The 16,821-nt window shown below is 32.3% G+C and overlaps 1 protein-coding gene across 1 annotated transcript in view; it reads left to right on the top strand.

Annotated features, from left to right (window-relative positions):
- Positions 1–15,633, top strand: part of LOC127727801 (mucin-2-like) — a 116,419-nt gene extending 100,786 nt beyond the window's left edge. The window contains exons 33-46 of the mRNA XM_052234917.1: positions 312–574; positions 963–1,101; positions 1,641–1,820; positions 5,275–5,537; positions 5,926–6,064; positions 6,605–6,784; positions 7,745–7,840; positions 8,193–8,367; positions 9,687–9,736; positions 9,905–10,069; positions 10,701–10,862; positions 13,438–13,685; positions 14,014–14,060; positions 15,569–15,633. Coding sequence (XP_052090877.1) covers positions 312–574; positions 963–1,101; positions 1,641–1,820; positions 5,275–5,537; positions 5,926–6,064; positions 6,605–6,784; positions 7,745–7,840; positions 8,193–8,367; positions 9,687–9,736; positions 9,905–10,069; positions 10,701–10,862; positions 13,438–13,643 — 2,018 coding nt within the window. The 3' untranslated portion in view covers positions 13,644–13,685; positions 14,014–14,060; positions 15,569–15,633. The remainder of the gene's footprint in view (positions 1–311; positions 575–962; positions 1,102–1,640; positions 1,821–5,274; positions 5,538–5,925; positions 6,065–6,604; positions 6,785–7,744; positions 7,841–8,192; positions 8,368–9,686; positions 9,737–9,904; positions 10,070–10,700; positions 10,863–13,437; positions 13,686–14,013; positions 14,061–15,568) is intronic.
- Positions 15,634–16,821: the final 1,188 nt, after the last annotated feature.

The raw sequence follows: 16,821 nt of genomic DNA, 5'->3' as shown, positions 1-16,821 counted from the left end.
AGGGATAAATCGTACTTTGTAAAAAAATCACTCTGATTCAAACAAGAAATTCTCTGAAACTGATATTATCGAGATGTTTGATGTCTTGATTGACAACATAATTGTTACGTTTGGAAGACGTGTATTTCAACTAACAATCGGCATTCCCATAGGAACCAACTGTGTGGCTCTTTTTGCCGACTTGTATCTTTAATCATATGAGGCTGACTGTATACAGCAGTTTTTAAGGAAGAATGAAAGGAAGCTGCCATTATCCCTTGACTTCACTTTCCTTGTATTCTAATTTATACTATTGCTTTTTGAATTTATAGGTTTGGGAAAATGTCCAGACGATACGCCAAAGGGCCCATTAAATTTTGAAACTGTGACTTCTTCATCGAATCAAGATGGTGCTGAAAACGCTTTAACATCTTCAGGATGGAAACCGTCAGCTGAAGACGAAAAGCCAGTTTTAGAGTTATCAACAAGTGACAGTAATCCGATAATGAATGTTGCTCTAGAAACAGAATTTGTTGACAGTATTGTTGTCAAACTTTATAATGACAACGTTTTAGTTTATGAGGAGACTGTCAAGGTATAATATTTTATTATTATCATCTGATTGTAATATTGATGAAAAAGAAGACAACTTCAATTTATTAACTACGAAACACACGAAAAGCAGTTCTGAAATTCTAGTATAACCAAAGAATGTTTACAAATTACGTTACATTGTACTCTAGTGTCGTTGTTTAGGGGATTATGATTCTTTTCGTAAAGACATGAACATTAGTCTTTGATTACAATTATATTTTAGTAATGAAACGTTGCATTAAGACTATAGTCGTCTGTCAATACTAAGCACTGTGTATATAGGTTACACCATTTAAGGTAAAGATACCCATTAAATGACACTATACAATGCAATATAGTACTCCATAATAGACACATTCATACATTCAGAAGGCTATGTATTTCAACAGGCACAACCAAATGGCATCGTAGAACTGGAATTGATCAAACCTCTGTTGGCTGACAAGATAACATTGACGATAATACCTGACCAAACACCTAATGCAACTCCGGTTTTAAAAAGTGTCACCGTTGAGGCTTGTATTAAAGGTAACTAATTTTGTTGTACTGTACATTCAAATTAACCATTAGATTTGATAAACTGCTCGGTAAAACCCGATAGAATTATAACCAATATGTTAAAATGCATATAATCTTATATTTGCCATAATATATTCATTCATATGTATTGACAAAAGAGTATGAACAATTTTATCTTTAAATCCTTTTTTATTGAATATAACCATCAATGTTATGTCTTAATTTGTGATTGCTTGTAGACATGGATTGAATATGTTGAGGTTTGAGCGTTCACTATGAAGGCTACTGAAAAACGTGCTAGGTCGGACAAAACTGATTTTCTGTTATTTTCATATATATGACCAACAAAACAACTTTCATGTCATCTTGAATTGAACACTGCAAAACAATCCCATATGTTCCCTTTTACTTGATTATTATATTTTTGCTTCATTAGTGGAGGACAAAATCGACATCTTAATGTATAGATGATATTGACAATTTTATTCAGTTATATATGTGTTAAAATAAATGTATTAAGCCTGTGATGATAGTGATGTTTTCTGTAGCTGTGACCACAGGACAACCAGCCACAACACCTACATCGTCTCCAGTGATTACCTCTGGAACACCTTCTACAGCGTCAACCCCAACTACAGGTACTCAAGCTGGAGCACCAGGAACCAGTCCACCTTTGATTCAAACAACTCAACCGTCGGTAACCACTGGACCCGCTTCTACAACTGCAGGTATTTTTTAAAGTCAGAAAATCTGAAATTCATTATCGTTGTTGTTCTACATGACAAATACGTTGTTGTCCTGCAGATAAAGCCCCAATGAACATCGTTTTTATGTGTAAATTACATTACATAAACTGCTTGATTTATGAACTAGGGATTGGCATTTCACTTGGAAACTCAACATTTACCCCAACGACACTAACCAAGGAGGACGTCTTGTATAATTATAGGGTCTTTTGTAGGTTTCTTTTGAATTTCAACCAAAGATGCGGAACTTGATCTTCCTTAACTGTATTAAATACCTAAATTGAATAAGTGTCCTTACAAACAACGTTATATTACTGGGTCTTCCAAATACTCCACAAAACCTCTTTCTAAATTATAACATCAATTTATTCAGCAACCAAAGCCAGGCTTCAAATTTATTGTAAAACTACCTATTCTAGAGTAGGTGTGAATCATATACAGATGCTAAAAAGGTTTAAAGATCTGTTAGAGAACACACAATCTAAGACTATTTCGTCTTGCAAATAGTATTAAGATATTTTAATTTTCTTTACTTTACACAAGTATTTCCCATTCCAAACTAAAAGGCAAATTGAAAGAATTGATCCTACTTTGTTTCATAAGAAAGAAAGGCCAACATAGGTACAAGTGTCTTGTCTTAGGGAGGGATAAATCGTACTTTGTAAAAAAATCACTCTGATTCAAACAAGAAATTCTCTGAAACTGATATTATCGAGATGTTTGATGTCTTGATTGACAACATAATTGTTACGTTTGGAAGACGTGTATTTCAACTAACAATCGGCATTCCCATAGGAACCAACTGTGTGGCTCTTTTTCCCGACTTGTATCTTTAATCATATGAGGCTGACTGTATACAGCAGTTTTTAAGGAAGAATGAAAGGAAGCTGCCATTATCCCTTGACTTCACTTTCCTTGTATTCTAATTTATACTATTGCTTTTTGAATTTATAGGTTTGGGAAAATGTCCAGACGATACGCCAAAGGGCCCATTAAATTTTGAAACTGTGACTTCTTCATCGAATCCAGATGGTGCTGAAAACGCTTTAACACCTTCAGGATGGAAACCGTCAGCTGAAGACGAAAAGCCAGTTTTAGAGTTATCAACAAGTGACAGTAATCCGATAATGAATGTTGCTCTAGAAACAGAATTTGTTGACAGTATTGTTGTCAAACTTTATAATGACAACGTTTTAGTTTATGAGGAGACTGTCAAGGTATAATATTTTATTATTATCATCTGATTGTAATATTAATGAAAAAGAAGACAACTTCAATTTATTAATTACGAAACACACGAAAAGCAGTTCTGAAATTCTAGTATAACCAAAGAATGTTTACAAATTACGTTACATTGTACTCTAGTGTCGTTGTTTAGGGGATTATGATTCTTTTCGTAAAGACATGAACATTAGTCTTTGATTACAATTATATTTTAGTAATGAAACGTTGCATTAAGACTATAGTCGTCTGTCAATACTAAGCACTGTGTATATAGGTTACACCATTTAAGGTAAAGATACCCATTAAATGACACTATACAATGCAATATAGTACTCCATAATAGACACATTCATACATTCAGAAGGCTATGTATTTCAACAGGCACAACCAAATGGCATCGTAGAACTGGAATTGATCAAACCTCTGTTGGCTGACAAGATAACATTGACGATAATACCTGACCAAACACCTAATGCAACTCCGGTTTTAAAAAGTGTCACCGTTGAGGCTTGTATTAAAGGTAACTAATTTTGTTGTACTGTACATTCAAATTAACCATTATATTTGATAAACTGCTCCGTAAAACCCGATAGAATTATAACCAATATGTTAAAATGCATATAATCTTATATATGCCATATTATATCCATTCATATGTATTGACAAAAGAGTATGAACAATTTTATCTTTAAATCCTTTTTTATTGAATATAACTATGAATGTTTTGTCTTAATTTGTGATTGCTTGTAGACATGGATTGAATATGTTGAGGTTTGAGCGTTCATGATGAAGGCTACTGAAAAAAGCGCTCGGTCGGATAAAACTGATTTTCTGTTATTTTCATATATATGACAAACAAAAGAACTTTCATGTCATCTTGAATTTGAACACTGCAAAACAATCCCATATGTTCCCTTTTACTTGATTATTATATTTTTGCTTCATTAGTGGAGGACAAAATCGACATCTTAATGTATAGATGATATTGACAATTTTATTCAGTTATATATGTGTTAAAATAAATGTATTAAGCCTGTGATGATAGTGATGTTTTCTGTAGCTGTGACCACAGGACAACCAGCCACAACACCTACATCGTCTCCAGTGATTACCTCTGGAACACCTTCTACAGCGTCAACCCCAACTACAGGTACTCAAGCTGGAGCACCAGGAACAAGTCCACCTTTGATTCAAACAACTCAACCGTCGGTAACCACTGGACCCGCTTCTACAACTGCAGGTATTTTTTAAAGTCAGAAAATCTGAAATTCATTATCGTTGTTGTTCTACATGACAAATACGTTGTTGTCCTGCAGATAAAGCCCCAATGAACATCGTTTTTTATGTAAATTACATTACATAAACTGCTTGATAAATGAACTAGGGATTGACATTTCACTTGGAAACTCAACATTTACCCCAACGACACTAACCAAGGAGGACGTCTTGTATAATTATAGGGTCTTTTGTATGTTTCTTTTGAATTTCAACCAAAGATGCGGAACGTGATCTTCCTTAACTGTATTAAATACCTAAATTGCTCAAGTGTCCTTACAAACAAAGTTATATTACTGGGTCTTCCAAGTACTCCACAAAACCTCTTTCTAAATTATTAACATCAATTTATTCAGCAACCAAAACCGGGCTTCAAATTTATTGTAAAACTACCTATTCGAGAGTAGGTGTGAATCATATACAGATGCTAAAAAAAGTTTAAAGATCTGTTAGAGAACATACAATCTAAGACTATTTCGTCTTGCAAATAGTATTAAGATATTTTAATTTTCTATACTTTACACAAGTATTTCCCATTCCAAACTAAAAGGCAAATTGAAAGAGTTGATCCTATTTTGTTATTAAGAAAGAAAGGCCAACATAGGTACAAGTGTCTTGTCTAAAAGAGGAATAAATCGTACTTTGTAAAAAAATCACTCTGATTCAAACAAGAAATTCTCTGAAACTGATATTATCGAGATGTTTGATGTCTTGATTGACAACATAATTGTTACGTTTGGAAGACGTGTATTTCAACTAACAATCGGCATTCCCATAGGAACCAACTGTGCGGCTCTTTTTGCCGACTTGTATCTTTAATCATATGAGGCTGACTGTATACAGGAGTTTTTAAGGAAGAATGAAAGGAAACTGGCATTATCCTTTGACGTTACTTTCCTTGTATTCTAATTTATACTATTGCTTTTTGAATTTATAGGTTTGGGAAAATGTCCAGACGATACGTCAAAGGGCCCATTAAATTTTGAAACTGTGACTTCTTCATCGAATCCAGATGGTGCTGAAAACGCTTTAACACCTTCAGGATGGAAACCGTCAGCTGAAGACGAAAGGCCAGTTTTAGAGTTATCAACAAGTGACAGTAATCCGATAATGAATGTTCCTCTAGAAACAGAATTTGTTGACAGTATTGTTATCAAACTTTATAATGACAACGTTTTAGTTTATGAGGAGACTGTCAAGGTATGATATTTTATTATTATCATCTGATTGTAGTATTAATGAAAAAGAAGACAACTTCAATTTACTAACTACGAAACGCACGAAAAGCAGTTCTGAAATTCTAGTATAACCAAAGAATGTTTACAAATTACGTTACATTGTACTCTAGTGTCGTTGTTTAGGGGATTATGATTCTTTTCGTAAAGACATGAACATTAGTCTTTGATTACAATTATATTTTAGTAATGAAACGTTGCATTAAGACTATAGTCGTCTGTCAATACTAAGTACTGTGGATGTTGGTTACACCGTTTAAGGTAAAGATACCCATTAAATGACACTATACAATGCAATATAGTACTCCATAATAGACACATTCATACATTCAGAAGGCTATGTATTTCAACAGGCACAACCAAATGGCATCGTAGAACTGGAATTGATCAAACCTTTGTTGGCTGACAAGATAACATTGACGATAGTACCTGACCAAACACCTAATGCAACTCCGGTTGTAAAAAGTGTCACCGTGGAGGCTTGTATTAAAGGTAACTAATTTTGTTGTACTTTACATTCAAATTAACATTTAGATTTGATAAACTGCTCCGTAAAACGCGATAGAATTATAACCAATATGTTAAAATGCATATAATCTTATATATGCCATATTAAATCCATTCATATGTATTGAAAAAAGAGTATGAACAATTTTATCTTTAAATCCTTTTTTATTGAATATAACTATGAATGTTTTGTCTTAATTTGTGATTGCTTGTAGACATGGATTGAATATGTTGAGGTTTGAGCGTTCATGATGAAGGCTACTGAAAAAAGCGCTCGGTCGGACAAAATTGATTTTCTGTTATTTTCATATATATGACCAACAAAACAACTTTCATGTCATCTTGAATTTGAACACTGCAAAACAATCCCATATGTTCCCTTTTACTTGATTATTATATTTTTGCTTCATTAGTGGAGGACAAAATCGACATCTTAATGTATAGATGATATTGACAATTTTATTCAGTTATATATGTGTTAAAATAAATGTACTAAGCCTGTGATGATAGTGATGTTTTCTGTAGCTGTGACCACAGGACAACCAGCCACAACACCTACATCGTCTCCAGTGATTACCTCTGGAACACCTTCTACAGCGTCATCCCCAACTACAGGTACTCAAGCTGGAGCACCAGGAACCAGTCCACCTTTGATTCAAACAACTCAACCGTCGGTAACCACTGGACCCGCTTCTACAACTGCAGGTATTTTTTAAAGTCAGAAAATCTTAAATTCATTAATATAAATTACAAAGGATAATGTAATAATCAATTTCAGCGTAGGCTTGATAATACTCCGCATTTTACTTAAACATTCATCCATATCAAATACATAATCTCCTTATTGTGACATATCGAGGGCGTATGATTAAAACTTATATATAAATATTGATACAACACAACAATTTGAAATAAATATTTAAGTGAGATTTGGTTTTTCATTATCCTCAAAGCGTTTGACCAATATTGCAATCACTTTATAGCTACAGTCCATGTGATAACTTATTGCTCCTTCCAGTTCTGTTTTATTCACCCTTGGGCCCATTTGATGCATATGTTTCAAAATCAATTTGTGAATGTTTTTTTTTAAACTTTATCGATATTGTAAATAAGTGGCCGTCCATAAAAGTAATTTTATGCTCATAAGGATGAAATACTAAGTTACACGAATGTTACATAGGGTCCAATCGAACATATTTTGTTAAACCTTTATGACCATGCTACACCTAACCTGTTTAAAGTTATGCATATCATGTCCGTAAAACATTTTATTTTGCAACGTAATAAGTCAAACTTTTTAAATGGAAAGCACTTTCTAATCTGGAAGGATGTGGAATAAGGATTACTAAATGAACATCACCTATGTGTTGCCTTACTTTGTCATTGTGTATTAAAATGGCTTTCACATATTAATGCTTATCCTTTCTTATGAAGGTTAATAAAGAAAAGTGCTTCAATCGAACCAAATTTATACAGTGCTATTTTCATTTCATTACTGACAAAAAGACTCACTTCATCTTGGCCAGTGCAAGTACTTTATCATGGTACTCTGACCTTATTACTGGGAGCAAAACTGCCATCTTAATGTATAGACGAAAATGAAAATTGTTAATTAGTTATATGTTTTTTATGAAAACTGTATTAATGTTGGGCTTTTTCCTATAGCTGTGACCACAGGAAAACCGACCACAGCAGCTTCATCATCACCGAGTATTACATCTGGACCATCCTCTACAACATCAGCCCCAACTACAACTCCAGGTATATCAAAAGACAGAAAATGAAAAATTCATTATTATCAAAATATAATTATCCCGTTGTTTATACAGTTTTGTGTTGCAATGTACTTTACAATCAATTCGTATGTCTATGTGTAGGTACTGCATTTCTTTTCTTTTTGAAACATAATTGATCAAAAGATTATTTGATAACCCCTCCAATATTTCAACAACGACAATACTGGATACGAATGTCAATGTTTCATTCTTTTATATTTAAAAACACACCTTTGAAATAAATATTTATCACACTACTGCAACATTATGTTATCATTTTTAAAAGTTATTTATATGATATTGCTAATGGCGTTTCTTTATAACTTGATACTTTCTAGGTTACTGCCAATTTTCACAAGACAAATTTGTTGATAATTTTGGATATGAACAAATTGGACTTGTTGGATTCATTGAGAAAGATGACACTGCAGGGATAACATCCGAGGAAGAAAAGGTTTACATTGATTCGTCGATTGATGCAGGTGTTGTTGTTGTTGTTGGCTGTAGTAACTGGTAAATTTATTCAAATTAATGTATAAATATAAAAATAGGAGATGTGGTATGACTGCCAATGAGACAACTTTCCAACAGAGATCAAATGATATAGAAGTTAACAACTATAAGTCACCTTTCAGCATTCAACAATGAGCAAAAACCATACCGCATATTAAGCTACAAATGGTCCCGTATTGACAAATTTAAAACAAATCAAACGAGAAAACTAACGGCCTGATTGATGTAAATGTATGTAAAACAATATTTCACAAACACTCATACCTCTTCCGACCTTATTTTCAATAATACTTTTACTTTACATTCTACTGAAAAAAAAATGATATGAGTGTTTTTTCAAACATTCCTTTTCAGTATTATTTGCATTCTGAATAAATCGGTAATGCTCGTAAGTGCATGTGTGCAGAATATAGACACTCCTATATTTATAAATATCAAATGTCTCAGTATAATATGAAACTAATTAATAAAATAAGTTACCACAGTATAAAACACAGTAAACTAAAACAGGACAACCACGAAAGTTTAGCAATACGTACTCTTTGAAACTCAGAACATTAATAGTGTGAACATTAGTAAATCGATGTTAAAAATCTATAAATTCATTTTGAATACACAAACTAAAGGAAAAACAAGGGGTATAGCAAGAACTCTAGATGGAACGAAAATGGTTGCATCCTTCGGGTAAGATTCTCCTGTTATTAATGCATAACCAAAACTCAATAAAATATCCCAATAAGGAATATAATACAATCGGTATTTCCTATCACATTTTTTAATCGGTAACTATTCTGTAGTCTTATGATCCAATAGCGCGACGAAAACATGTCTCTTGTGAGTGGAGACTCGTGCAAATATTATTTTGTATTTACTATTACCATGTTCGTAATTAGGAAAGTTGATTAACCTGGAATGTTGTTTCATAACAGTAGATTATAAGGTTCAAAAAGTAAAGAATAACATTTTTAGAATGATGAGATCTTCTTAATCAGTAGTTAATCCATTTATAGATAGCATGGTATTCTCAATTGCACAAAACAAACACAGGATTTCAATAAATATGCTGAAAGATCAACCAAACCTCCTGAAATAATATATGCTTCCTTTGTTGCGCATGTATTCAAGTCTTTGGAATGAATAACCCCCATTCTATACAGCAGGAGTCGTGAATATAAAAGATTGATTCATATATTTGGAAATCGTAGGGATACCATGATAACTTCGTAGACCCTTACGAATTATCTGCGCTACATGTGACCACGTGAATATTCCATCGACGCAATTGCGCAATAACATTTAATTCCAATTTGTATTTTCAGTACTTGTGAAGGTAGTGGAATGATTAGATGTGTAATTGGAGAGTGCAAAGGTACATATAGTTTAACTTAAGTCATGACATGAACATTTCACTTTTTAATTTGCGAGCAAATTGTGCAAGCAAAACATAATTTTATCTCTGCAGGATATCAAATCCGTTGAAATGTTCTCTTTCAATCAATTCTATTTTACTGAATAGTGCATACTTTTTATTTTTTAGAATGCAAATATTCAAATTGGGGAGAATGGTCTCCATGTTCAAGGGATTGTGATGTCGGATCAATGTCTAGAAGTCGAACCAAGCTATCATTGATGACTCCTGAAAAGTGCCCAGACGACCTGGTGCAGACTCAAGATTGTAACATTGACAATTGTCCTATGCCAAGTAAGTACAGATTGTAACATTGGCAATTGTCCTATGCCTAGTACACTGTTATTAATTTGTGATTAAGGTTGCATCATTTTTGTTCTTTGTTTCTTATATGAGACATTATTGGAAATTAGATTTGTTATTTTTTTAATTTGGATCAGATTCCTGTACGAACAAATAAGTCTTTGTTGCAAATTATCCACTACAAACTAATTTTAGCTACAATGAAAGACGTGGTGTCAATGTCTAAACAACTGACTTCATGAAAAAGTTAGTTAAACTGGCTTGTTGTAACCACGTTGTTGGCACTGGATTGAATAAAAGCGAATGCAACAAGTTCAGATGACCAATCCGAAACGACAGGAACTTGGATTCAAGGTTATTCAAAAACAGCATAACAATTGAATTTAAGTCAAATTGTAAGAAAATATCAAAACAAAAAATTTAAGAAAACAGGTTTGAAATAGGTAGGCTAAAAGTTCAAACATCCGCAATTCGAAAAATATAGAACTGATCGCAGGGGTTGCTTGATGCAACCGGCGTCAGTAACTATTGATCATCATTGTTTTAAATAATTGTAGGTTTAAAAATTCCAACGTCAGAGAGTTAATGACAATTAATTAGAGTTTTTATTGTTTATCAATAGCTACCGTGGAACTTTGTAGTGCTTGGGACGATTGGACGGAGTGTAGTGTGGGCACAAACGACCAAACATGTATAGAAGGTACAAAGTCCAGACAAAGAAACTGTACTGGTAAAATAGATAAGGAAATTCTTAGCTGTTCAAATGACTGTCCTGAAGTTCTAGGTACGTTTATTCTTTGAATGGTCATCGACCATTGCTAGCAGTTGTTTTGTTCGTTTTACTTCTTTGAAAGGAGTATACATGTAATTGGTTTGAAGTAAATGTTATCGATGTTTGTGATACTTTATTTGAATGTTTCTTTTTTCAGAAAAATTTTAATGAACAGTTTAGCCTAATTACTCAAGAGCGAAAAAGCCTAATTCTAGATATAATTAAAAGATGGTTGCTTTTAGACATACAAGGGAATCCAAAATAGTTCAAATTTCAATGAAAAAAACAAATGCAATTATTTTTGGCGCATAACGATTCAAATTGTAACATTTGCATTTTTCATATATTGATTAAGTTAAACGATTAAAATGAGATAATCAAACCGCGCAATATGTCTAAGTTATGTGTATTAATACTTGGACGACATTCGTAAAGTCTACAGTGTCAGGAAACATGGAAGAACCAAAACTTAATGATTTCAGATTTGTGGTTAATCAAAATAAATATTTGGGCAATACAATTTTGCATTTGTAGGAATAGGGTTTTGAAATTGTAATCTTTCAAAATTGATGACAGTTAAGTTTGGAAATGAAAGAACCGCATATACATTTTGAGTTAACTAATTTGGTTGAATTATAATATTAAATAATAGGAAATTCATTTTTTATCAGAAATATTGTAATTAGGATGTATTTTTTATAAATGATCTTATTTAAGTCGAAGATAAAAACACCTTGACTTTTAAACAGTTCTTATCTCGGGATACAGTTTGTACTAGTTTTGTAGAATAGTGTGTCAGTGCAATTCCTAAAAGATTTATGTAAATAGTATAAATTATTTCTTAAAATATATAAGAAAGTCTTTCAGTGCAAAAAAGGGAATGATTCAAGGAGTGTTAAAATAGATAAGTAGAGGTAAATTCATGTCACTTTATTTCGAGTAACTAAATAAAAAAAAGTCGAGATTTTCATTTAAAGCTGTTGCATAGAATTATCTTTAAAAATGCTGATTTAATGAACACTTTTGGCAATGAAAGATGGTTTATCACATATCTTTTTGGAATGTGTATACAGTAAAAATTGTCAGATTTTATTTATACTTACAAGTAAATTGTTGGTTTACTTGCAATATATTACAAGAGATGTTATTTTGTTGTTAAAGAAAATGTTAGGACCCATATAATCAGAGGCGGATCCCTGATTTTAGGTGGGGGGCGCAAATTAAATTTTTTTGAGGTAAAATTATCGAAATATTATTTATTAAGCTGAGGACAACCCATGCTTTGCAAATTTTAGGGGGTGCACTCCCGCCACGTCCCCCGCCTGAATCCGCCCCTAAATACAGTTTAACACATTATTACTATATACATACTTATAGAATTTGCAGAAGTAAAAATACCTTGTATGTAACATGGTTTCTAATATCTTGAATATTGTGTTAGAATAGAAAAAAGTACATTTAATTATTTGTCCCCTACGCAAACATTATATTAACTATTAACAAAACAATACGGTTGCCAATGAAAGCTATCCTGGATTTTTCAACACAAGGAATTTGTATGAATATTATATTTATACTTTTTTACGTTTTACTTTGAAAGGATGAAACACATATTATTCCAGATATATAAACCAACATGCAATGTTTTGATACTATTTCATTATCTACCTTTTTTGTCACAAATTAAAAAAATAAAATACAAAAACCTTTGTGCTTTTGGTCGCTTATGGATTCAGGGATCACCTTAGTCGTATACCCGTTACGTCCCTGAAGAGATAAAACCGAACGACATTGTCAAACAAAGCTTTTTTTTTCAATATGGCAAAATTTGAATGCTTTACTTATTTGCATATCGACCATATTGCCTTTTCAGGACGAAATATATTTGTTTTCTTGATTTTTCGGCCAAATACTTTTAAAAACATGATGATTTCAAACTTCCCATTTCGTAAATAGTCAAATTTTAAGCATTTTTCCGTATAATTACACAACATATTTGAAAATATCCGCCAAATACACGTTAGTTTTAGATCCAAGACGGAAAAAGACTTGTTTATCTGCAAATTTGATATAATTTATATTTTTTAGTCTAAAACTAAGTGAAGTAGTTTAACCAAAAGGGCCGAAATCACGAGGTACAAATTCTATGATAAGGTACCTAAGATTTTGCCATTTGCGTTTTTTTACATGAAATATATAATTGATATGTTCATGGTCTGCTTTACTGTTAATAAAATGTTGAATTTTTCCAAACATCAAGTTTTTTTTTCTATCACCACGCATAGATTGTCTTTGTTATTTGGCACAACTATTAGGAATTGTTGGCTATAGATTTGTTCAGCTTTATATATGATTTGACTTTCCAACTGTTTTGATTCGATCGCAATTGATGGGTTTTATCTAGACGAAATGCGCATCTGACTAATTTATAAGCCTTGTATCTTTAATGATTTAAAAGATATTTTTTATTTATTTCTCTGGTGATATTATTTATTCAACCGAAATGTTTGATCACTTTTGTGATCGAGTTAGTTCATTCATCTTTCACCAGCTTATCCTAGAAATCAATCAGAATTTGTGGTTTCAGAATGTAAGGATCCAAGAATCTTATTGAAAGAACCTAGATGTGAGATGTCATGCTTTACCTTACAATATCCTGAAACTTGTTCTGAAGATGAAGACTTTGAACCAAGGTGTGGTTGTAAAGAGGGATATGTTATTGATGAAGCCACTGACGACTGTGTTCCTGTAGAGAACTGTGTCTGCTACAAATCTGACGGGGGTACCAGTTAATATTGGAATGTCATTCCCAGGACCTTCACCTTGTCAGAAATGGTAAATCAATCCATTTTACTATTATTTAACAATTCGAATTGATAATGCATACAACTTCATGTCTTACCAAACCTCATTTCAGTTTTGTTAAAATCACAGTGTTTTTCTGTTACTTGGGTTAAATCTTCACTTGTATATTTATTTATTATTTATCTTTATTAAATTTCGTATTCGAGATATAACCACGCTTTTAATGGCTATCTAATTATTACAACTAAAAATAGTTTGGGTATTGTAATGTAATGATATGTGAATAGCATTTTACTACTTTAATATAACTTGAGTTTTAATTGAATTTCAAATAATGTATGTTTAATTTCTTTGTCAGCACTTGTAATGGACCAGGAAATGTCACATGTGAAACAATACCAGAATGTAAGTCGTCTAATACGGGTTAGATCTTTTTTGTTAATTTTTCTTCCATCTTTTGACTAAGTAATAAGAATAACTTTGTCGTCCATTAAGGTCACTTTCGGTTGATAATGATTCAAGTTTGTATGCTTTTACGTAATTTCAATTGAACAATCATGCTTCACTCTATGGTTAATCTTTCTGTGGCATTGAACCACTTTTTCCTGAAGATTGCTAGTTCCAATTTTTCATGCCCGTTGTATTTGTTATTTTTTGTTTTCGTTGATTAAACTATCTTTATGGTTTTTCTATCAGTGATCAGTCACTTATTGAAATGTTTTCGACATATTTTTTAGTATATGCATACAAGTTTTAGGTGACATTTTGCGTGAACTCTGAGGAAACTTTACTTGCAAGGTATTCTTATGAAGGGAGATAAGTTGTTATGCTCGAGTTTCATAAATATTTAGGTCTATATAATTTTCTGTAGTCAGGAAAATTATCAAACAAAGATATTGACTGCAAAGGATGTTCAAGCAAAACAAAATGTTTGAAAATGAATTTTTATTTTGCAAGTTAATGAAACGCCTTCTGTATCGGTTCAAACATGATAAAATGCAACAAGAAATATAAAATCGGTAGGGTATGTTGTTGGATATAAAACAAGAGCGAGCATTGAAGCTCCTAATGATGTGTTCATACCTATGTCAAGAAAAGATACCTCTTATTTGTCTTGGTTACTGTTTTGATTTGTTTTTCAATATCTCTGTATTTTTATATTCTAAATTAGAAAAACATACGTTATAGTAAATATATTCTACTGACTTTCTAAAAAAAGAAAGCAAATAACAATATCAAATGCTGAATATTTTCGTCAATAGCTGTAAACAAATTTATGTTCGTGTGTATTTGTTACGAAGCTGGAAATCATATTGGACATTTCTTTCTTTATGTAAAATACATATAAAATAATAACAAGAATCGCCAAAAATACCACACAGTACAATCTTCAACACATGACTCCTATAAATAAAAAAAGATATACAAAAGGCAACATCCAATGATCACCAAATGGTCCAGATAGCCTCACTTAGTACTAGTACAGGCACAAAATATTTTTCCGTGCGCATAAACCTCTTTTACAGCTACAGCTGTTGTTGGTATTTTTACAATTTAAAATCATGAAACGGTTTGTTTTTTAGGAAGTTTTCCTATAAAACATAACGATTTTTTTCTAACGTGTCTTATGAAACCGCTTTGGACGCAAACGTTTTCTAGTTTTCCAATTATGATCGAAGTAAGTCATGGTTTGATTTTAACACCGGTAATGCATTATTTCAAAAATGTTTACCACTCGCTAACGTTCGTTACAAATAGTGCTACCCTTGTTAAAATCTCCAATAACCTTGGCTGTAACGAATTATCTTTTTAACTATAAAATACAGCGCAAATAAAACCCTGCATTATAGTGTACTTATTCATTAATCAGGATGAGACAAACATGTCTATTTAATTTGAATGAAACATTGCAGGTTGTGAATGGAAAGAATGGACCAGCTGGGGAGAATGTGATAGCAATTGCGAGTCAGGGGTAAAGAGAAGATACAGGTTAGAATTCAATATACCTTGAAGTAATTATGAATATCAATTACAACATGAGCAGACTTGTATGTAAAAACAATTATGATTTTTTTAATCTTGGTGTGTAAATTTCTGCTTATTCAGCAACCGTCATGATGACTGAAGCTTGAGTATTATAAAAAGAATTGTCCCTCATCGTCTTGCTTGCTTTCAATAGCTCATTTGTCAAAACAAAGGCCAAACAATTCTACCTCATTTTGTGAAAATTAAGATGGCACAGTTGTCAAATTAAATGGTGTTATTGATCCTTTCAGTGAAGAACGACAGAGAGGGCTGTAATACAACAAGACATCCTGAAACTTAAGACTGCATACACCAATTTCATTGTTTTCAGTTTCACCTTTTTGGTCACTGTTTGTGTACTTATTGGAAGGAATAAAACAATATGTCCCCATAAGTAAGCCCATATATGAAGTTCATCCACATCGTTGGAAACTGGGTGGTGAGCTCCAGTTTTTGTTTGTGAGCTTTTTTATCCATATAAAGCTTAGAAATTTTAATATTTGGTATTAACCATTAAAAACTTACCAAATTCGCTTTTATTTTTCTATTTTTGATAGCGCTGTTGCAGAGTTATAGCCTCTGGTCTTCTCTTGACAAGCTTTTTGTGTGATTTGACAATACTTTGTGAACGCAATAACTACAATTTTGTAACAGCGATATAATCAAAATTGTGAAAACGCCTGTTTTCTAGGTGAGTTAAAGATGATTTATATATAAGGAGTAAAATCTCAATCTTAGATTTGCTAAGTGTATTCATTGAATTCTAATTATTTATAGAGATTTAATTGTTGGGGAATCTGAACTGTGTGGTAATTCTGTAGAAACGGATAGCTGTGCACCTAAAAATACAACAGAATGTCATGTCTGTGAAGTTGATGGTGCGTCCTATGGTGTCGGAGATCTTGTACGTGTCCAGAATGGAGGATGTATTAAATGGTAAATACATTCTTAAAGTAGTGTAACTATCATTTTGATAGAAAAATATATTTATCTAAATCATCTCCTAAAGGTTTCTGGTCTAGGGACTACACACACAAAAAAAACTCACATGACTGGTATTTAATGGGAAAGTCAACTTTATATGTAAAATGAATAATTAGCCTTAACGTAATTTGTCAATATAGTAATACTGAACCAGTGA

This window comes from Mytilus californianus, unplaced genomic scaffold (assembly GCF_021869535.1).
Source record: "Mytilus californianus isolate M0D057914Y unplaced genomic scaffold, xbMytCali1.0.p SCAF_2, whole genome shotgun sequence".
In the NCBI taxonomy this organism is placed as follows: Eukaryota; Metazoa; Mollusca; class Bivalvia; order Mytilida; family Mytilidae; genus Mytilus; species Mytilus californianus.
Note: the sequence above shows the minus strand (reverse complement) of the source record. Positions and strands in the feature narration are given on the sequence as shown.